The sequence below is a fragment of the Danio rerio genome, chromosome 12, assembly GCF_049306965.1.
Source record: "Danio rerio strain Tuebingen ecotype United States chromosome 12, GRCz12tu, whole genome shotgun sequence".
Classification (NCBI taxonomy): Eukaryota; Metazoa; Chordata; class Actinopteri; order Cypriniformes; family Danionidae; genus Danio; species Danio rerio.
This window is the reverse complement of record NC_133187.1, coordinates 47,832,857-47,858,127: the sequence shown is the minus strand read 5'-3', so window position 1 is coordinate 47,858,127 and position 25,271 is coordinate 47,832,857. Positions and strand designations below refer to the sequence as shown.

The 25,271-nt window shown below is 36.6% G+C and overlaps 1 protein-coding gene across 3 annotated transcripts in view; it reads left to right on the top strand.

The window, feature by feature from the left end:
* The window catches only part of LOC101886286 (PH and SEC7 domain-containing protein 1), a 166,610-nt gene that overhangs the window by 71,839 nt on the left and 69,500 nt on the right, over window positions 1-25,271 (top strand). For 2 of the 3 annotated variants that reach the window (XM_073918920.1, XM_073918921.1), the window contains 5 exons: window positions 5,997-6,188; window positions 10,087-10,167; window positions 13,001-13,113; window positions 13,191-13,249; window positions 15,555-15,644. In XM_073918920.1, the coding sequence (XP_073775021.1) occupies window positions 5,997-6,188; window positions 10,087-10,167; window positions 13,001-13,113; window positions 13,191-13,249; window positions 15,555-15,644 (535 nt within the window). Of the gene's footprint in view, window positions 1-1,703; window positions 2,097-5,996; window positions 6,189-10,086; window positions 10,168-13,000; window positions 13,114-13,190; window positions 13,250-15,554; window positions 15,645-25,271 lie in introns of those variants that run through there. The other variant, XM_073918922.1, reaches the window with a different exon arrangement.

The following is a 25,271-nucleotide window of genomic DNA, read 5'->3' as shown; positions in this document are numbered from 1 at the left end:
GCAGCAACTCAATGCATTTAGGCATGTAGACATGATCAAGACGATCTGCTGCAGTTAGGGAAGAAAGGGCATTTAAGTGACTTTGAACATCGCATGGTTGTTGGTGCCAGACAGGCTGGTTAGAGTTTTTCAGAAGCTGCTGATCTACTGCTATTTTCACGCACAACTATCTCAAGGGTTTACAGAGAATGATCAGAAAAAGAGGAAATATCCAGTGAGCGGCAGTTCTGTGGGCGCAAATGCCTTGTTGATGCCAGAGGTCAGAGGAGAATGGCCAGACTGGTTCCAGCTGATAGAAAGGCAACAGTAACTCAAATAAGCACTCGATACAACCGAGGTCTGCTGAAGAGCATCTCTGAACACACAACACATCCAACCTTGAGGCGGATGGGCTACAGCAGCAGAGGACCACACCGGGTGCCACTCCTGTCAGTGAAAAACAGGAAACTGAGGCTACAATTCACACAGACTCACCAAAACTGGACAATAGAAGATTGGAGAAACGTTGCCTGGTCTGCTGTGACATGTGGATGGTCGGGTCAGGATTTGGCATCAACAACATGAAAGCATGAATTCGTCATGCCTTGTATCAACGGTTCAAGCTGGTATTGGTGATGGTGGTGTATTTTCTTGGCACACTTTGGGTCCATTAGTACCAATTGAGCATTGTGTCAACACCACAGCCTACCTGAGTATTGTTGCTGACCATGTCCATCCCTTTATGACCACAGTGTACCCATCTTCTGATGGCTACTTCCAGCAGGATACCACACCATGTCATAAAGCGTGAATCATCTCAGACTGGTTTCTTGAACATGACAATGAGTTCACTGTACTCAAATGCCCTCCACAGTCATCAGAACTCAATCCAATAGAGCACCTTTGGGATGTGGTGGAACGGGAGATTCGCATCATGGATGTGCAGCCGACAAATCTGCAGCAACTGTATGATGCTATCATGTCAATATGGAGCAAAATCTCTGAGGAATATTTCCAGTACCTTGTTGAATCTCTGCTACGAAGGATAAGGGCCGTTCTGAAAGCAAAGGAGGTAAAGGGCGGTACTAGTAAGGTGTACCTAATAAAGTGGCCGGTGAGTGTATACAGTATATGTTTTTGTGGAAATCATAATACATTTTTTTCAGCATATTTTGTTTAAATAGAAAAGTGTAGCATCAATAATTATGTGATTTAATAAATACGCTTTAATATACATCCTGTGATTCATCCTGTCATTCATTCAGTTTCTTTTCGGCTTGGTCCCTTTAATAAACAGGGGTCGCCACAGTGGAATGAACCACCACACCAACTTATCCAGCATATGTTTTATGCGGCGGATGTCCTTCCAGCTGCAATACATGCTCCATATAGTATATAGATTAATATTTTATAATATTTATAATATATTATTATAAGTACAACAATAAATAATGTTTGTTTTATTGTCTGCAGTGATATACAAGTCAAAGTAAATTTAGAAATCACTATTTCCCTTTTTTTCTCTTGTTTTCCATATTAATGAAGGTAAAATTTCCATATAAAATTTTAATTTGGGGTTTTATAAATTCTATGTAAAATAATGACAGTTTTAGTTTTGGGTGCACTATCCCATTAAGAACTGGACACATATCGTGCATTTGCCTAAATGATTCAATAGTCTCTCTTCTAAAATGAACTGAGTTCAGAAAAACAAAAGGTTTGTTGATTCCCTCAGCGGGACAGACAGAGGTCTTACATGCCGCACTGAGCTGAGAAGGTCATTAGGGAGCGACAGTAAACATTAGACCGACAGCAGTGCATGGGAAAACTCACTGCCAAAGACAAATACCAGCAGTTTGATATCTCAGGATTACAGACGCCTGACCGCTAAAACGGATTAATTCAGTGGCAAAGAGAGCAGATGATGTCCACGAGCACCTGAGGAGATGTCCGGTGCCGTGAGAAAAGCTGAGTGTTAATACAGGCATGGCAGAGGGCCAGAGAGGGGCATCAGGGGGCCGATTTGGCAGATCCGGGCTGAGAAATAAAAGCCACTCTGTGTTTTGCTGGAGCTGCTCTGTGCTGAAGGATAGGAGTTTCTCTGCAACACTGCACAGGTACAATCCTAAACATCAACGCACTGCTGGACTAATCCACTGTTGCACTAAAAAATAAATAAATACTTGTTTAAATTTGAGACCTTTTTTTTATGTTCAATCCACTTAATCTTAATAGTTGACTTAATCGATTTGCGTTGGGACAACTGAATGAGATGTGTGGAAACCTGCATTTTTTACAGTGTGTCTAAAAGGGGTAGTTCACCAAAAATGTAAATTCTGTAACTATTTACTCCTCTTTTTTACTAATTTGAAACCTTTATGAGTTTTGTGTCTCAGTCCTAAACATAAAACAGTATAAGAAGGGTTCTGATGCGAAAACCTCCATGTGCCATGTGAAATGTTCTTCTAAAATGAGCAGTTGTTCTCCGGCTCCTTTGCGTGTCACTTCACTTTTATGGCAAGAATAGGTTCTTGGCATTGCCTTTAAAGTAAACAAACTAACCATAGGATTTTGAGATAAATTATCATTTTAGAAGAACATTTCAGAGGGCGCTTGGAGGTTTTTGCATCTGAACTCTTCATATTATGGTTGTATCAACTATGCATTATAATTTTCTTGCAAAATATGCATTTATACTAATTAATGTGAATAGATGGCTTCATTAAAAGCATGTAAAGTAGCCTGAACTCGATTAACAGCCTCAGAGTTCACAATAGTACTGTATTTTACTGCACAACACATACATTTATGTAAAAAATTGGAAAATGTTTAACAAAAAAAAAAAAAAAAAAAAAAAATATATATATATATATATATATATATATATTATGTATATATATATATTAATAGTATATATATATATATATATATATATATATATATATATATATATATATATACTATTAATATATATATATATATATATATATATATATATATATATATATATATATACATACATACATACATACATACTATTAATATATATATATATATATATATATATATATACATATATATATATACATATATATATATATATATATATATATATATATATATATATATATATATATATATATATATATATATATATATATAAAATAGTATGTATGTATGTATGTATATATATATATATATACTATTAATATATATATACATACATACATACATACATACATACATACTATTAATATATATATATATATATATATATATATATATATATATACATACTATTAATATATATATACATACATACATACATACATACTGTTAATATATATATATATATATATACATACTATTAATATATATATACATATACATACATACTATTAATATATATATATATATATATATATTCTTTTTTTTTTTTTTTTTTTTTTGTTAAACATTTTCCAATTTTTTACATTATATGTATGTGTTGTGCAGTAAAATACAGTACTATTGTGAACTCTGAGGCTGTTAATCGAGTGCAGGCTACTTTACATGCTTTTAATGAAGCCATCTATTCACATTAATTAGTATAAATGCATATATATATATATATATATATATATATATATATATATATATATATATATATATATATATATATATATATATATATATATATATATATATATTAATAGTTTATTTATTAATAGTATATTTATTAATAGAATAAAAAAATTGAATAGGAGGGCTAATAACTTTGACTTTATCTGCATATAATAAAGCATAAATGAATGTATTAGTGACCAAAAACAGCCATAGCTAATCAAAAAGACGTTAAATTGAATGACACTGTCAAATGATAAGGATTTCATCTCCATAACATTGCTGTCTCTGTATTATTTATAGAATTTTGGCATACACTGTGGTTCTCAAGCTATTAATGAACACAAAAGGCTTTACAGTCAGAAATCATTTCCATTTTGTGATGGTGTTAAATTGTTATTGTGACCTGTTGATCTGCTGTGCTGATTCTATAAATGACAGAGTGACGGCGAATTGTCCTCATCATCTCTGACTCACAGCACAAACAAACCACCGACGTGAAAACTCAAACAAATACTTCTGTAAGCGCTTAAACTCTTCTTAAAGAGACAAGCATGGTTAATCTTTACTACAACAACAAAAATACTATTTGAAAAAGAGCAATTTGTACATTACCGGACATTAGCTGTCAGAATTTGACCGTAAACAGAAAAACAAAAATGCTGAAAACAACCACATTGGAAATGCTAAGAAACCCAAAAGAGTTATATTTATCAAACAACAGTATGATAGAAATAATTTTGCACAGAGAGAAATCATCATTAGAATTTTAGAGTTTTTTTTTACTATTAAAAAGAGAGTAAGAAAGAAAAAATACATTAATAAAAATCACTTGGTTTTTTTTTTAAATTAAGTCTATCAAAAATAATGCATTCGTTAAAAGATCTAAAAATATAACAAATCTAACAGTACATGCATAGATCGTTTCAAAGCCAAGATTCATCAATGAATTGCTCATATGTCAGCTTATGGAAGTGGTGTCAGTGAGGCCAGCAGGGGGCACCCAACCTGCAGTCTGTGTGGGTCCTAACACCCCAGTATAGTGACGGGGACTCTATACTGCTCAGTGAGCGCCGTCTTTCGGATGAGATGTTAAACCGAGGTCCCGACTCTCTTTGGTCATTAAAAATCCCAGGATGTCCTTCGAAAAGAGTAGGGCTTTAACCCCGGCATCCTGGCCAAATCTGCCCACTGGCCTCTGTCCATCATGACCTCCTAATCCTCCCCATATCATAATTGGCTTCATCACTCTGTCTCCTCTCCTCCAATCAGCTGGTGTGTGGTGTGCGGTCTGGTGCAAAATGGCAGCCATCGCGTCATCCATGTGGACTTTGCACACTGGTGGTGGATGAGGAGATCCCCCCCATGTGTAAAGCGCTTTAAGTGCCCAGAAAATCGCTATATAAATGTAAGGAATTATTATTATTATTATTATTATTATTATTATAGACAGACCAGCAGATCATCATGACATTGAAATGCTCCAGTGTCCCTATATCTGTGGTTACACTCAGTTAACAGCGGTGAATTTGGTGAACTGATGACCTTCACGGCCAATCACAGTCATTTCTGTTGAGCATGTAAACACAATGACAAATCAGCTCTGTTTAATCATGGCCAATAGACAACACGATGCTGAGGTGGCATCGCGATCCATCGCTCTCGCAAAAAATACACTCAGGCCGTGTTTACATGAATACGTCTTAGTGTTAAAATGGCATTTTAGAACGAAAATTATCCACATCCACACCGTGTTTTACCTTGCATTTCTGAACAGCCCTCCATCCTCTAAAAACGCACATCACGTGACCACACACACACACAGCCACGCTCTTTTCTTTCTCTCAGAGCTCCCAAGACAGAGAGAGCAGTGCACGTCTTTATCAAGGACGACCGGTGGATCGCGTCTCACTGAAGTTGTTAAACGTGATATTTATGCATTTGCGGGACTCCCGGAAATCACACGTTTCCCTCCCGGTCCTCAAATGAGTCACCCTTCTCACCCCCGGATCCCTCCTCACTCTTCAGACTCGTCACGCGCAGTCTATCAACCACCCCATGAATTTAACCCCCCTTTCTTAACATGATGACGATGCTATCGTCGATCGCGATGTTTCACATTAGACATCATACGATGCCAAATTGGTCGACAACGTCCAACCCTAGTTAGTACTTTAAAATTTAAGTACCGATTTGTACCACATTCCAGTATCGCACCAACCCAAAATATTATAATATATACAGTCTAATAAATGTTTCTCTACTGTAGTGTGGATCAAAACTACTATAGTATTTACTATAAATGTCTACAGTATTTTCTACTGTGGGATGTTACTGTGTTATAAAAAAGTGTGTCCTTGTATAAAATGTTTGTTCCTCAGCTCAACAGAATGATGTTGTGTGCGTTTGTTCAGAGAGAAACCTCCACGCTTCTCTGCGGAGCCGGATGTGGATCAGGAGCTGATTGAGCGTTTGGGTTTGGGCAGTAATGACACTCTCAGTAACGGAAACCGCGCAGATCTGGATGCTGCCAAACGCCTCGCCAAGCGGCTCTTCAACCTCGACGGCTTCCGCAAGTGTGATGTTGCCCGACATTTGAGTAAAAAGTGAGTAAATCTCGCTTAATTCTCACACTCAAAAGTCCTGACTGTCAGACATCAGTGCTGTTTAATTTCAAGAAGTAAAAGAGAAATGATTAGAGGGGTAAGCCGTCTGCCATTCGAGGTTTGAATCTGCCACTATGCTGTCACATAGGCTGTTTCTCAATATGCGTTCTTGTCTGTACTTGCGCTCTTGTGTCCTCGTAAAACGTCATCGTCCGTCGCCAAAGTACTGTTCCAATTCAAAGTTCACATCTTGCCAAGTACAGATGAAATTCCCGGATGTGCACTTGCTCTGGCCTTTGGCCAAGGATGCATCGAGAGGTGACTTGTGCGAACTTGCGAAGCTCAGGTATCCCAGAATGCATTGCAGCGTAACCAGCAAGCGCTAATGGCGGAGGAGGAAACCCGCACGGTTTTAAAAATGCTCCTTTACTGTGTCACAAAATAAAGTTCTAAGAGTTTTTCAGGCGAGAATGTAGTTGTTTTAAACTTGAATCTGCAGTTTATTCACAAAGATAGCGCTTCTTTAACGATGTAGCTCAGCTTATGCGTACTCCCACTCCCAGCCTGCCAGCGGGAGCTCCGTCGTCAGCTCCCCCGCCAGAGCAGCTTTACTTCGGCCAGGCCATCTCGGACGTACCGCTGGATCTCATCTCTCCATTGTAGTTAAAACAGGATATTTAATACATCTTGGAAATATCTAACGGACAGTTTTTGGTCTTATAAATCTATTATTTGTTCTCAGTTGTCTTATTTTGGCAGTGTTATTTTGTTACCCTTTAAAATTGTCTTTAATTATGTTACCGTGTTGTACGCTGTTTGTCTTGATTACTTGATGTAATCTTTATTTCTTATTGTGTGTATAATTTCCATTCTAGTTTAATAAATCTGATAATCAAAGAAACCTGTATAATAACTCATTTTAATTCACATTTATATGAATTTATGTATACATTTTCTTAAATCAAAAATGTAGATTTATAATATTAATATAATATTAATTAAATAATTTTATTTTTAATGTACAGTGAAACTGATGAATCCATGGTGAGGTAAGTGACGTTATGAAGTACACTGCTGTTCCATTTGAAGAAGTACCCGACTTGTGTCCATCTGTGTTCATCTGTAGCTCCGCCCTCTTTTGAAAAGAGCACAATCTCATTTAAATTTAAAGCAACAGTCACCAAAACGCTACAATTAGGATCGAAGCCTAAAATGGTCCATTTCAAAGAGTTATAAAACATTATCTATGGGGTATTTCAAGATGAAACTTTACATATACACTCTAGGGACACCAGAGACTTATTTTTTGTCATTTTTTCCCTGTAAAAAGGGTCATAGTAGGCTCGCTTTTAGAAGTGTCAAAATTAATTGTTTCTTCGGTGCACTGCGATGCAGATCTCAACCGGTTATAACGTACTGACATCATTTATCTCTTATGTGCTACTGTATATTGCGGTAACTTAATAGGGCGAGCGAGAATAATAAAAATAAAAAAACTCCAGCTACTTAAACACAGAAACTCTGCACGATTCACTGCGTGTGTTTCACTGATACTATTGTTAAAGCAAAAGCCCCTGTTTCACTGCTATGGAAAGATGTAAACTCAATTTCTCTCTCTCTGTCTCTCTCACTGTGGACCTTTGACCTGCTGGCGTGAGGTAACGTTTACTCTCCTCTCGGCTGTTTCAGAGATCCTTGTGAATCCAGACATGAGCGTGTCGATAATGGCTGTGATGGGCGCTGCCGTTTATGCTCGTATGTTGGTGAACTGCGCCAGAGCGTTGGAGCCAGTCACAGCCCTTTCTGTTGAGCATGTTACCAATCATAGGGGTTTAACAACTCGCAGAAAAATATTTACAGTTGCTTTTTTACATGCCCAATGCTTTCTCCCCCTGATGACACCTACAATGGGAGAATGTCAATCAAAGTGTTTCCGCAGACTATTTAGGGGCCAAGCACCGTAGGTGCGGAGGCACCTATTGCTTTCGTTAGCGTTCCTATTATTATTATTCTTCTTCCGTTTCTTCCGTCGGATTTGAATGGCAGCCCATATAGGCGTATGCAGGAAAGTTGTATAATTTGGCACAATGATAGAGGACAGTGTTAACATTAATCAGACCAAATATGAAGTCTCAAAATCAAACTCTCTAGCGCCACCACTTGTCCAAACTTTCACATATGTTTATCATGATAACTTTTGAACCGAATGGGCTACAATCAAAATTCTTTTTTCCTCTGATTCCTTGGCTCAGTCCGATTCAAACGCACACTATGACGTTTTCATTTTCCGTCATTAAATTTTTCGCGCTATTTTAAATTATTCGAAAAACATATTTGATCGAACTTGTCCTAGGCCGTTTCTCCGATTTTGACCAAAATTGAATCACACGATCCACAGACCCTGCCAAACAAAAATTATGGAATTCAAGTTGATTTGACCAACCGTTTTTGTTTAACTTGCGATCAAATTTAACGTAGAACTTGCAAAAATGGACTTGAGGCGATATCTCCGTAACACATTCACCGATTTACACCAAACTTGGTGTTTGTTATGACAACTAGGGTCTGAGGTTATATGCGGAGTTTCGGCGCACTGACCCTAGTGGTCCGGAGATACAAAAAAACTTGCTTTTTTGGTTTATAACGTCTCAACCTTTCGTCCGTAACTCATAAAACTGGTCTCATTACATCCAGCAGAGCATGTCGAGTGGAATGATGTCTGATTTTCACAGGACAACCATTTGAAAATGGTTTGTCAGGACAACCCATTTCAATTTTTGGCCAAAAATGCTATATTTTACCAACACATTCACATATCATTACAAAACATGGTATGCATATTCAACCCCATGCCCTGAAAGTACTCAAAAACTTCTGGAGCAGCGCCACCTTTTGGCCAAAAGTGCTTGGCCCCTTAATTGCTGCTTGCAGCTGTATTTAAATCTTGTGATTATAATAAATACATCTAAAACATGGAACCATTAGAAGCTGGCTATATTCACACACTGTTGCCACACAACTGTGTTTAAACCCCTTATACAAGTCATTTTTGCATAATAAGTCCCCTTTAATTAAATTAAAACAATAGCATATCAAGCATATCTTATATAATTAATTAATTTTCCTTCAGCTTCGTCCCTTTCGTCCTATTGATCAGGGGTCGCCACAGCGGAATAAACCACCAACTTATCCAGCATATGTTTTACACAGCGGATGCCCTTTTAGCTGCAACCCAGTACTGGGAAACACCCAAACACACTTATTCACACTCATACACTACGGCCATATTTAATTTGCCTGTAGCGCATGTCTTTTGACTGGAGCACTCGGAGGAAACCCACACCAACACGGGAAGAACATGCAAGCTCCACATATAAATGCCAACTGCCCAGCCAAGACTTGATTGAGCGACCTTCTTGCTCTGAGGCAACAGTGCTAACCACTGAGCCATCGTATTGTCCTTATATACTTCAAATATATGTCAGAAGTGTATATAGTTGTGAAAAATGTAAGACAATTATTTTATTTCCTGAGGTAAAGCATGCACTGGTGAATTGTTCACAACACAACCAGGAATTATAAACATTATAGTTGGAGCCAATGTTGTTTTAATGTTATTTCTATGTTGATTTCTTGTCGGTTTGGCTGTGTTTGCTGTGACTTCTTGACCTCTGTGTGTTTGAGTTTGTTATATAAAGCAGAGCCGCTTTAATATGTGCTTCTGCCTCCACCGCTCAGAGCATCTGTACTTTAAGAGGTTCTCGCTCTCTGACAGGTGCATCATGGGACTTTTGAACCGCCGTGTGTCTCTGACAGGTCTGGGACGCGTCTGTCACCCTTCGTTCATACATTGTCGTCTTCTTTGATTGTCTTTCCTGTCTCTCTGATTTGGTTTTAGCAATGACTTCAGCCGTATGGTGGCAGAGGAATATCTGCACTACTTCAATTTCACCGCCATGACTTTGGACCAAGCACTGAGGTCAGCACATTAAATGTGGAAGCGGAAAATGATTTCCCTTTTTTAAACATTGATACATATATGAGTTATTAAATAAATATGTAATGCATAACATTGCTAATAGTATTATATGACTTGTGCAAGTGATGTAATTGATTAGATGGTGTGGAATATCAGTACAATATTTACATGAACAAATTAAATAAATACCTAGTAATATTAAGCGAAGGATGGAAAGATAGACAGACTGATGGATGGATGGAGTGATTGATAGACAGACGGATGGATGGATGCCATCCATACATCTGTCTGTATATCCATCCATTGCTAATGGATGGATGGACAAATGGATGGATGGATATTTGTATATATGTCATCCATTAGCAATGGATAGATAGACGGATGGATGGATATTTGTATATATGTCATCCATTAGCAATGGATAGATAGACGGATGGATGGATATTTGTAAATATGTCATTCATTAGCAATGGATGGATGGATGGGTAGACAGATGGATGAATAGACCGATGGATATTTGTAAATGTCATCCATTAGCGATGGATGGATGAATGGATGGTTGGATAGATAAACATGGATGGATAGACAAATGGTTGGATGGATAGATGGATAGATGACTGGATGGATGGGTAGATGGATGGATGGATGGATGGATGAGTAGACAGATGGATTGATGGACTGGATGAATGGACAGATGGATGGATGAATGGATGGATGTGTAGACAGGTGGATGGATAGACAGATGGATGGATAGAAAGACGGATGGATGGATATTTGTAAATATGTCATCCATTAGCAATGGATGGATAGACAAACATGGATGGATAGATAGATGGTTGGATGGATGGATGGATGGATGGATGGATGAATGGATGGGTAGACGGACGGATGGATGGATGAATAGACAGATGGATTGATGGACTGATGGATGAATAGATAGATGCATGGATGGACAGATGGATGGATGAATGGATGCATGGGTAGACAGGTGGATGGATAGACAGATGGATGGATGGATGTATATTTGTATTTATGTCATCCATTCGCAATGGATGGATGGAAAGATGGATAGACAGACAGACAGATAGACAGACAGACAGACAGACAGACGGATGGATAGATAGATTGACAGATGAATGGATGGAAATATAGATGGATGGATGGACGGACGGACGGACAGACTGACGGATGGATGGATGGACTGACGGATGGATAGATGGATAGACAGACGGATAGATGGATAGGCGGATGGAAGGAAGGAAGGACGAACGGATGGATGGACAGACAGACAGATAGATGTATGGATGGATACAGATAGACAGACGGATGGATGGACAGATGGTTAGATAAATGGATGGATGGAAGGATGGACAGATGGATGGATGGATACAGTTAGACAGATGGATGGACAGATGGATGGATGGTTGGATGGATGGATGGATGGATGGACAGACAGACAGACAGACAGACAGACAGACAGACGGATAGATGGATGGATGGATGGATATAGATCAGGGGTTTTCAAAGTGTGAGGCGCGCCTCCCCTGGGGGGCGCCAGAGCATGTCAGGGTAGGCGCGGGAAAAAATATAATATAATAAAAATATAATTATTAAGTTTAATTATTATATGTATTTTTTATTATATTTAAACGTTTATTATATGCCTGCTAATACAATGGGTCGGTTTCTGAGACCCACCCCGATTCAAAGCTGTAATGAAGTTCACGGCCCTTTGGCCGCCGGGAAGGAGGCGGAGAACCGAAGCAATTTTAAAGTGATTTATTAATGACAGTGACGGCAGCTCCGTCTAAACCAAAACAAACGGACGGCAGATCCTCACGGAGACTGCCGTCAAACTGAAAGCAAAAGTAAAATATGTCCGGGTCCGGTCCTCTCTCGGCTTCCTCTGCCCTTGTTCCTCCTTTTATGATCCAGAGCTCCTTCCGTGGGATCTGAGGCAGGTGCGCACCGCAGGTGTATCTACTTACGCGGTGGCCTCACTCCGTTCGCACGGCGCTCGGCCACGCCCCCTCGCCACAAAAGCCTTCAAGTTCAGGGCTTAAACCCAAAAGACGACGATATGATGATCAGTATTTAAGTTTATGATTTACGTGGACAGGACCAGCTGATGAACCACGACTTTTTATGTGTGGTTTGTCAAAATATTTTGGCTAATGACAGCATGAGACCCACTAAACTTCCACTGTTTTGACTGGGATGGACAGTTCTTGGAACTGTTCTATTCATATTGAACCATCATCCTAGTTTTAAAAACGTTATATTAAAATACTTGTTATTACTCTGTAAATAATTGCACTTTCATGCAAATGATGATAAAAGTGAGTTAACAGTCTGACATCTGTCTGTGTCTTTATATATACTGTATATATATATATATATATATGTATGTATATATATATATATATATATATATATATATATATATATATATATATATATATATATGTGTGCGTGCGTGCGTGCGTGCGTGCGTGCGTGCGTGTTTGGGAGGAGGGGGGCGCCAATGGATAAGTTGTGTCAAAAGGGAGGCCCACTGTCTTAGACTTTGAAAAACCCTGATATAGATAGACAGATGTGTGGATGGATGGATGAATATAGGTAGACAGATGGATGGACAGACGGATGGATGTTTTTGTAACAGAATACTTTATATTGATCTTCATTGTTAATAAAATTGTAATTCTGAATATGTTTATGTTTTGTTTAATCTTCACTGGACTGTAAATGACCTTTGTAGTATTCCGCTGTGCATTTGTGTTTATCTGTGTGTGTGTGTGTGTGTGTGTGTGTGTGTGTGTCTGTTGTGTTTCAGGACTTTTCTGATCGAGTTTGCTCTGACGGGTGAAACGCAGGAGAGAGAGAGAATCTTAGCACACTTCTCTCGCAGATTCCTGCAGTGTAACCCGTCACTCACACTGTCTGAAGGTAAAGCTCAGTCTCTGTGTGTGTGTGTTAACAGTGATGGACAGATGTGTGTATTTATGTGGGTGTGTGTCTCTCAGACAGTGTCCACACACTGACCTGCGCCCTGATGCTGCTCAACACAGACCTGCACGGACATGTGAGTTTATCACATCATCACCACACACACATCATACATTACACACACATGAACATACACCACACACACATGCATATCCACACACAACACTTAAATGTAGACACACAGACACAACTAGCAACAAATACATACATGATGTACCACATATGATGCATGTACACACACACACACACACACACACACACACACACACACACACACACACACACACACACACACACACGTGTACAAACTTACATACACATATGTACAAACTTACATACACATATATACACATACACCACACTTAAACAAACACCCACATGCATGCATATGCACACACAGACACAACAAGCCACATACATATTGTATCATATGCACATGCATACATACATACACCACACACACACAAACACACACATGCGCATGCACACATAACATGTACACGTACACACGGACATAACAGGCCACATAAATAAACACATACCTACTGTACCACATACTACACACATACACAATAACACACACACACATACACACATGCCATAGTATATCATAGTATGAACTCATGCTTGTTGTAGTTGTAATTTTTGTTTAAACTGATGTTTTCAAAGTGCACAAAGCTTGATAATTCTCATGTGTGAATGATGTTGTAGCACAAAACATGAAAGTCTCCTCCAATAATAATAACTGCTAATCTAAAAACCCACTTGAGATTCTCTGGAGATGCAATAGAGGATTAGCCTTCCGGCTTGGCCTACAAATTGACGTCAGGATTGAGAAGCTGTGTGTGTTCAGAACTAAAACACAAACAATAACTGTGAGCTCAGTTCATAAAAACAAAGGAAATAATAAAAGTGCACTCACTGAAAATCTCATGCATACTCCGATATCCTGACACTGACATGCAAACCTTTATAACCAAATCTAATGCTAATTGTTAGTATGTAAATGTCACAAATATTAAATGATTGAACATTATTATTATTATTAAAAACACATTAAGAAATCTCTATATATATTAATTTATTTTATTTAAAAAATAATAATAATAATAATGGAAAATATTTAATATTTATAGACATTTACATACTGACAATTAGCATTAGATTTGGTTGTAAAATATGTGCATGCATATTATTATTATCATTATTAATAATATCACTTATTATTATTAATAAAACACATTATGAAATGATTATATTTAATAATGATAATGATAATAATAATAATAATAATAATAATAATAATGTATTTTGTTGTATTTTGTTTAGATTTGGTTGTAAAATTTGTCCATATATTTATTATTATTATTATTATTATTATTATTATTATTATTATTATTATAAAAACATTTTATGAAATTATTGTGTGTGTATATATTTTATATATATATATATATATATATATATATATATATATATATATATATATATATATATATATATATATATGTATATATATTTAATTTATTATAATTATTATTATTATTATTAATAATAATAATAATAATATTAATTATAGTGTGTTTTGTTTACATTTGATTGTAATATCCATATATTTTTATAATTATTATTATTATTATTATTATTATTATTATTAAAAAATAAAATGCATTATAAAATGTATATTATTATTATTATTATTATTGATGATGATAATAATAATAATAATAATAATAATAATAATAATAATAATGTTGTTTTGTCTAGATTTTTTAATAAAAAAATTCACATGTAGTATTATTATTATTATTATTATTATTATTATATGTTTTATTATTATCATAATCATCATCATTTGTTATTATTATTATTATTATTATTATTATTGTTATTATTAATATTATTAATATATTTTTATCATAATCTTTTATTATTATTATTATTATTATTATTATTATTATTATTATTATTATATAATCATCTTAATTATTACTATTATTATTATTATTTAATTATTATTATTATTATTATTATTATTATTATTATTATTGTTATTATTATTAATATGATTATTATATTTTATCATAATCTTTATTATTATTATTATTATTATTATTATTATTATTATTATTATTATTATTATTGTTACATGATCATCTTAATTATTATTATTATTATTATTATTATTATTATTATTATTATTATTATTATTATTATTATTATTATTATTATTGTCCTCAGTGTTTTCAGAAGCCAGAATGTTTTGATATCTGAATGTTATTAGGCAGCCTTATTGACATTATTTGACATTATTGACATTAGTGAAATATAATCACATGAAACCCTCATTGATCGCGTGTGTTGCTTTTTTCTGTGGGCAGAACGTCAGCAAGCGAATGTCCTTCAATCAGTTTATCGGGAATCTGGAAGGACTAAACAGTGGCTATGATTTTCCGAAAGACCTCCTCAAGGTAATGAGTCTTCAGTCTCATCAATATAGGAGAAATGTCTGTTTGCATTTAGTTTTGATGGTAATGGTTCAACTGGGGAGTTGTCTAAAGTCACTGAGCTTTGTGTGCATGTGCGAGCAAGTGTGCTCGCATGTGGATTTAACAGGGAGAGGATTGATGGATTTAACCAGTAACCGAGGCAAGAGCATAGAGCCCCAGGAATATAATCTAATATCTGATATCTAAAAGCCTTTATATAAAAAAACAATAATCATAATATACAAAAGTATAAGTTTTTGTTTTGTGTGATACAAAAAAATATACATCATATTTTCTATTGTGAGGGTCTAACAAATACAATTGTAACCTAATTATTACATCCATGCAGTTATCAATTGTTCAAAACATAACCAGGCATTATGAACATTATAGATAGAATGGAAGAAGATTGAGCGGTTATAAATAAAAGACAACAGAAATAGATGAATAAAAATACAAAGGGTGCATATTAGGATTGTTGGGGCCCCATGGCTGTTATTGCTTACAGCCCCCCCAAATAACTGATTCCGCCCCCGGTGTGTGTTTGCATGCGTAAAAAGGTGAAATGAAATGGTTGATGAATAATCTAAATGGAATCATTTGTTATCAAGATATATGCTGACAGGTTTATCAGCAGCTGACATTTCAAGGTATGTTTTTCTCAGATAACAACCACTAAATAACACCAGCTCATTCGGGAACTTCAAACGACCTTGATCATCAGTGAATACGTTCAAATCAATATGCTTACATTCACATTCATATGTAACTGTTTGTCATGCCGCAGTTTGTGATTGTCCTGCGCAGTTTTGTGTATGAATAATGCATAGGTTAGTGTATACTCCATCAGCTTTTTTCACTTTTCTCAGCTTTGCATTTAATTGAAGAATTAATAAGCTATTATGGCTCAGAACAATGTTTTGTCTAATTTTATCAGAGTGTCCACGGGGTCTTAAAGTGTTAAAAGTCGATACATCAATGTAGAGTAATTTAAGGCTCTCAAAAAGTAGTGTGTGTGTGTGCCAAACGTTTTGGTGAATTACATGTGTTTGGGCTGGTTATATATTTAAAAGAAAGAGAAACTGTTGACTTTAGCGATGACAAGGCTTGATTTAAACAGCAGAAGATGCTGTCTGACAACAAGGATAGTTATTGTAAAAAGCACTATAAAAAAAAAAAAACTTGAATTGAATATTATGATGGACCAATCAGAATCAAGTATTCCAGAGAGCCGTGTGATAAACATGTATAATCGTCTGACAGTCATGCTCTCTGTGTTTTTGTGAAGCAGGAGAGATGTGTGTGCCTCTGGCAAGCGATGACTCTTTAGTAGGTCATTTATTGATCTATATTATTAGATTAGGGCTGTAATGTCATTGGTAGGAAACGAGGGATGTTTGGCTTCGTTCATTAACCCTGTAGGCTCCTGCTGGAGATAATCACATCACTTCTGCAGTTAATACTAATGAGCTAAACCAGCTTCAGATTAGTTTTGTGGCCCTGAGCATCTGCGCGCTGTGTGTTTTTTGCAAGAGATGTTTGGATGATGATGATGATAATGATGATGATGATGATGATCACTCATAAATCAGCTCCACTTACAGACTTTAACAACTTTACTCCTGTGCATCATTGCATTTGCAAGAGCCATATGGGGGAAAGAAGCTATTCTTTTTGCTTTTTCAACACATTTCTAATAATAACTCATTTCTAATAACTGATTTATTTTATCTTTGCCATAATGAGAGTAAATAATATTTGTCTATATATTTTTCAAGACACTTCTACACAGCTTAAAGAGCCATGAAACCCCCCACTTTCGCTTCAAGTCTACCTCAGATTAATGGGCATGGAGCTCTGCAAGCAGAGGCAGGAGTGGGCGTGGCCTGCAGAGCAGGGAAGCAGGAGGGGAGCCAACAACTGTTTTCAGTGGGCTCAAAATAAGAGATGCATGCTTTTATAGTCTAAGTTAAAATGCAAAGAAATGAAGAGTTATTTAATTCCCTGCTACATTTGATATTTGTAATTTTATATACATATAACAACAAGTTATATCATTATAAAGATAATCATGTTTATATAAACACTATAAATGAGGACCTCTCCCTCAATCCTCAGTTCTGAATGCAAACTCAGTGCAGCAGGTCTCTTACTCTGCCTATTTTAACCATTAGCCCTGCTGGTAATCTGGAGGATTTAGATGAATACAGCGATGTGTCTAAATGTGAACGAACTCCACTGATAAACGACGAAGTCCGCCATTCTCCAATTCTCGTACAGTTCTCCTGACAAAAATGCTTGCTGCACATACAGCTTTGCCGTATCGGCCTTGACAGGATCGCAGGGAAAAACATGCAACAAACCCCGTGGATCATGAAAACAAACACATACGACCCTTTATGAATGGCTAAATATTATATGCAGTGGGTCCGTGGACGCGGTCTCACCCAGTCATTAACATAGGGTCTCACAGCTTGGCACTGGCAGGTCTGTCGTCTGTGTCTTGCCTTCAGAAAGCACATGCAGTCATGAATAATTAAGAAGCCGGCTCTTCTCATAGGATAAGAAAACTCTGCTATGAATAATAATGAGAAAGGTTTAACTAGGTTGATTCAACGCTATCTCACAGCAATTCGTAACTTTTTTTGAATTAGATTATACGAATTGATATGAATTAGCCACTAATTTTTAGGATTTAGTACGTTTTGCTCATCACCCAATGACGGTTGGGTTTAGGGGTGGGGTTGGGTGCTATGCCTCCTTTTTAAAATTGTACATTTTTGTACGAATGAACCTCCCAGACTAACGCCCTTCTCCCCCGATCACTCAGCTTAGATGGCCGGCCAGCTCTAGGAAGAGTCCTGGTGGTTAAACATCTTCCACTAACGGAGGATGGAGGCCGCTGTGCTCATTGGAACTTTCAGAGCAGCAGAAATGTTTTTGTAACCTTTCCCGGCCTTGTGCCATGAGACAATCCTGTCTCGAAGGTCTACAGACAATTCCTTTTTCTTCATGCGTGGTTTGTGCTTTGACATGTCTGACTGTCAACCTTGGAGCCTTATATAGACAGGTGTGTGCCTTTTCGAATCATGTCCAATCAGCTGAATTGACCACAGGTGAACTCCAATGAAGCTGCTGAAACATCGCAAGAACGATCAGTTTAGAGCTTCACGCCAAAGGCGTGTTTGCAAACCCACCTAAAGTTATAAACATTGGCACTGTTGAGAGCAATCATGGGGTGACTGTTGATCTTGTGTTGAGCCCAATGAGCCTTACATCTTAATATAGAGCAAGGGTGTTTCTTTGGTCACATTGCTTTGACTCACTGAAAATGCCGGACGTGAAACAACAAACCATGGTAATGCCTGCCTGTCAATCAATTCGGTGGGCAGGGGGACGGTACTCCTACGTCAAGTTGCAGTCGGTCTCAAAACCGCTCCAATTGGTCCACCATTTATATGTTAAAATCCCAAAAAAACGGACTGGGTGTGTGTTACGTAGCGGATGCACCTCGCTACGCACATAAGATTAAGGATGACCGCTATTAAAAGAGGTCACCCGGAGTCCCCGTTCCTGCTCCCCAAGCACACCAACACAGGCCAAGTTGTCAAAAGGGGTATCTGATTTATTAAACAAAAAGATCAATGTTAGAATCAGGGAACAAAGTGGCCAGAACAACAAACAACACAACGCTAATATTAAAAGTCTTACCTAAACTGAAAATAAAGTTAGGTAAATAAAGCATACAATTCTACCCTCCATAACTAACCATAAAACAGGAGAAAACGGGACAGAAGAAAAAGGGCCTTCCCTTCGATCATTCAGCCGTAAAGTAAACATTAGCCACAGCTAACACATGATACCGTCCTAGTACCGCGTTTAACAGAGTATCTCACCAGATGACTTTGAAACAGGGTTGTAGAAAGGAATTAAACCATCAGCCACCACTAATGCAGGTTGCCATCCTATTACTGTAATTAACAGAGTATCTCACCAGATTACTTTAGAAAAAGGTTTCAGACAGTAAGACATCACTGCCACACAGAGAACTCAGAGCGAACTGCTCACACACACACAACAGCGAGGGGAAACAGGAAGAGAACTCGATGAGGAGCGTCAACAGCGTGCTTTTATAGCTGGCGCCGCCCCTCTCACAGCTGCACCTGATCTCCGCTCATGTGGAGAGAGAGACACAGATAATGGAGGATACAACACACACAGGAACAATACACACTAGCATTGTCAAAAATAGTGTTACTCAATGTGTAACAGTGTTTATATCACCCTAATATGAAGGGCTGTACACTATACCTACACACATGCCCGTCCAAACAGCTGGAAAAGTAGATTTGTCACCACAGGTGCACTTTAAACTTGCTTTTCGTTTCACAGGAGTAATGCGACAATTACATAATAAAAATGAATGTGCTTTATTGCATTTCAAATGTTCTTAAATGCTAATAATGCGTTTTCTATGCAATATATGTTTTGTGAAATGTTATATTAGTGCGAAGCAGTGGCGCAGTAGGTAGTGCCTCACAGCAAGAAGGTCGCTGGGTCGCTGGTTCGAGCCTCGGCTCAGTTGGCGTTTCTGTGTGGAGTTTGCATGTTCTCCCTGCACTCCCATGGGTTTCCTCCGGGTGCTCCGGTTTCCCCCACAGTTCAAAGACATGCGCTACAGGTGAATTGGGTAGGCTAAATTGTCAGTAGTGTATGAGTGTGTGTGTGGATGTTTTCCAGAAATGGATTGCAGCTGGGAGGGCATCTGCTGCTTAAAAAAAAAAAAAAAAACTTGTTGGATAAGTTGGTGATTCATTCTGCTGTGGAGACCCCGGATTAATAAAGGGACTAAGCCGACAAGAAAATGAATGAATGAAATGTTATATTTATTCAACAGTTGGACAGTTTCTTATATATAACAATTGTTTTCAATTTAAAGACTTGAAGCAAAAGCTTAATCGTAATGTTTAACTTTAAACATTTATAATATTTAAAATAAAACTGAAAGAAATAAGGAGACTAACATAATTTAAACCACTTGTTTGGTGCTTAAACCATGATCTTTCTGCATGAATGTAAACGGTAGCATTGCCTTCATTAATAAAATCGGTAATAGCAAAACTGCATTATTATTACTATAAAAAGTAGGACTATATCGGTAATGCAAAGAAATGAATGAACAAATAGCCTAAATAAAAGGAACAAGAAAGAACCAAATTTAGTCATCAGGTCAAGTGCAATGGGATTGCGCCCTTGCGCCCTCATTTATGATATCCTGCCGCCGGGCCTGCTATAGCGAAACTTAATTGTTTGAGAAGAAACAAAAACGTAAACTGCATAAAAACCTGGCTGGGAAGACAGCGATAACATGAATTTTCTGTTCTTCAACAAGAAAAAAAAATCGCAGAGACGACACAATGACGGCGTTTATTATACAAGGCAGTGTTTACGATCATATTAACAACTAACATTAATATCAATAACTCCTCTCGCTTTAGACTTTACCTTTTAGAGCTTGTTCTTGTCGGTGCAATTTAAGTTTATTGCATGTATAGCTACGAATCAGATTATGAAGAATGATTAAGAGCATGCTTTTCCTTTATTTCATCCTTTCCATAAGGTGTTTTATTTATTTATTTATTTATATATTTTTAAATAATGATGACAATATTCACTGTCTAAACATTCCTCGGTATACTACCAACAAATTACGCCCCTGTACCCAAGTAGCCTACCTAAGTTAATTTACATTTCATTTAAAAATTAAGAAATCAAAAAAGACCAAAGTATTATGCTAAATATCCGTACAAACGAACATGTTTGTTGTTTAACTTTCGTTGATAAAACAACACAATACAGCCTATAATAATGTAGGCTAGTTAAATAGGCCTATTAAATAACTTTAACTGCTTGAAACAGTAAACGTTACATTTTAGAAACCACAAATACTAATCAATAATAATATAAATAGTAACGAAGGACAAAAATATTAGCCTAGGCTTGTAACAACATAAGTCAGATGTTGAAAAAAACTGCGTCTCTCCGCCTTTTGTTTTCTATTCATATTTTAAATTCTTTGCCAGAAAAACTATTTTGTGTCTAAGGTCTCTACTATTTTTAACAAAACTTGTATAAAAACATGAAACTAATGATTCATTAACAGTACTGTATGTGCTGCATTGTTACATCATGACCTTGCTTGTAGTTGCATCTTCATCTGTCACTGTCCACTGTCTCTTAATCAAATAATTTCACATATATGTTTGATTTATTATAAGTTAGCAAGTGAGATCAAATAATGACTCAAGATTGAGATTCAAAAAATGCTCAAAAGAGGACTAAACGTCAGCTCTGGAAGGTCCGTGGGAAAGCATTGCATTTTATCTGCTTTATTTCTGCTTACTGTGCACATGAATAAATAAATGAGAATTTGGACAGCATGCAGAACACATCCGGCGTGTTTGTGTGTTTGCTGTTTTTCTTTGCGCTGACCCGTTCTTCAACAATGGCCTGTTTGATAAGCCACATCACATTGTGACGCCACAAAAAAAGCAGAGGAAATCCTGTTCTCCATGGCACGAATCCTCTGAAATCTCAGCCGTGAGCTTTAAATGTGGAGCTGCTGGTGCTGGAAACCGTGACTTCTCATCGGGACAGACGGAGTTTTGAAGAGCGGTGAACAGATTTTCAAGCCTCTTCATGCTGAGTGCTTTAAAGGGGACCTATTTTTTACAACATGCAAAATACGTTTCTGATGTCCTTAGACATTTATGTGAAGTTTCAGCTTTCAAAATACCACACTAATAATATTTTATATCTCTGAAACTGCACCTTTTAGGCTTTGATATAAATTGTGGGCTTTTGGTGACTGCTTGTGGAGTCAATTCAGGGCCTTTACACAGTTGAAGTCAGAATTATTTGCCCTCCTGTATGGTTTCTGCCCTAATTTTTAGTTTATCTGAGAGAAGATTTTATTTCAACACAATTCTAAACTTAATAGTTTGAATAAATAGTTTCTAATAATTGATTTCTTTTATTTTGCCATGATGACAGCACATAATATTTGACTTTTGACACTGCTTAATAGCCTAGACACAAGATGCAGAGCAATACGCAAATATCTTTACATATGAAAAAAATTAAATATTAAGGATATATATAGGATATAAAAAGGATATATAGATATAGGATATAAATATAAAGGATTAAAATATTACAAAACATATTATTTTCTAGCCTACATAAATATAAAAAACCACTGCCTTCATGGCTTCTTCATCTCGGGAGGCTTTTTCAGTTCATTCATAACAATTTGCTTTTGTATAATGTTATTATTATTAGCAGTATTATTTATTATATCCAAATTTATATTTGTTTTATTAAAAACAAGCTTAGATTTGCCCACCTGTCAGGTTTTAGACCTGGGGCACAGCATGTGTGTTTGGATATAGCTCAGTTGTTTGAGCACACTTCATTATTATTGTTCATTTATTCGTTTGCTGGAAATTAGAACTGAATTTAGAAATAATTTTGAAACAAATATTTGCGCTTAACAAACGAAATTAATTATTTATAGGCTAATTGATGTCTGTGCATAAAGGGTTCCCTATCCACTAGAGCAAAAGTGAAAGTAGATCATTTATCTCTCATTCTCGCGCTGTAGATGCTCTGTTTAACTGTTTTCTGTTAAAATAACTGTTAACTGTTTGCTTGTGAAATGCTCAGTTTTTCCACTTAGACTTACTTTACGTCATGTAAATAGCAAACGCGCTTATGGCGAGACACAACTGGCTCTTAAAGGGAATGGGAGATGAGACCCTGATTGGTTTATTCTCAAAACACACCTATAACTCATAAACTCAACCCTTTTAGATCATGCGCCATGGCGCAAAGCGGATTTTCCCGTCCTTAAGTTAGCGAAAATGCGTTCTGACACGCCCTGAAAGCGTTTGCGCCCTGCGCTTTGCGCATGGACCGTCAAAATAGAGCCCAAAGTCTTACAGACTTGTAATAAAATAATTATAATCATTGATCCTGACACCCTAAAGCTTTCTTAACAAATTAAGTTAAAGAACTATTTTATTAAATTATTCTAAAATGATTTATATGATTATAAAATATATATATTTTTCCTGTCAGGCTGTTTATACACAAGTTTAAAAATGGACATTGATGTACCTGCTCTTTCCGGGAAACTTCTAGTTTAAGTGTAGCTCACCTATTTTAGGAATGACCTTCAATCTATTTGGATTAAAGTGCTTTTTTGAAAATGCTTTCATTATCCAAAATAGTCTTAATCCTTGTTTAAGACTTTATCAAAACACCTTGTTTTGGGTTTTACACTAATATATATATATATATATATATATAATTATATATATATATATATATATATATATATATATATATATATATATATATATATATATATATATATATATATATATATATATAAATATAATGGAAAGTTTTATATCTATAAATGTATATTCAAGAGTTCACACTCAGATATTGTTTGACAACTTTTAGCAAGTTAGCAGGTTTGGCATGCTGTCCCAGGAGAGAACCCTGAGCTCGGAGATAGTTGAGTGCAGGGCTCCCGCCTGGTCCATAGAGCATGTGAGGGGAGTACGAGATCAGGTGGTTCTCGAGAGCTCCCCCTGGTAAAGGAGAAGTAGGGGTGTATAGGGTGTTTCTTTGGAAAAACGAAGATAAGGGAGTAGTTCTAGCTAGGCTACTTATAGTGAGTTTGGATCAATCTGATTGGCTAGCTAATGCGTGTAGATGAGTGGCCAGCTGCAGTCAATCATATCACGTGCTCCTCTCGAAATTAGTTTGTGAAACTTCACTAAATGTAAAGCCCTTTTAGCATATTCAAACAAGAAGTATTAGCCTAAAGAGTGATGTTTAAACTCCTTAAATTTGTGCTTATTGCCTTGTATTTAATAGGCCTATCAATTTGTATGTTTATATTACCCTCTTATTTCCCCTTATTCATAATTATTCATAATTCCCTTATTGTTTAAAAATGAATTGTAGTTTGTAGAGACCGTATTCTGTTACTATAAATCTTTTGTTGTTATAAATTTAAAACAAATTATGATGACGCCATGTGATCGGTCATCATGACTGCTGCAACTTTGAGCCCCAAGTGTCCTGCTGTCTGGCTTGTTTTCAACTCCGCCCCCACCTGCGCTCGGTTAATCACCGGCTGATCGCCGTTGATCACCAGCTGCAGCGGTGCATCATGTCGAACACACCTACCATCTTTAGCAGGGTAAAATTCTAATGTCAGATGGCTGCTTCTCACTAAGGCCATGTCTACACTAATCCGGATACATTTGAAAACGGAGTTTTCCTCCAAGAACGCTTCACGTCCACACTGTCGTTTCTATTCGTTTTCCAAAACTTTGTCATCCACACTGAAACGACTACAAATGCTTTCACCCCGTACTGCGCATGCGTGAAACGTAAGACGCTTCGGCACGCGTCATTTCAAATGTCAAAATGTCAAGGAAAAGCACAGATTTTTTTTAAATGGACTGACTTTAAATGGAGTTGCTGCGTCGAGTAACACATGGAATACAACGTTGCAAAAGAGAGTGAAAA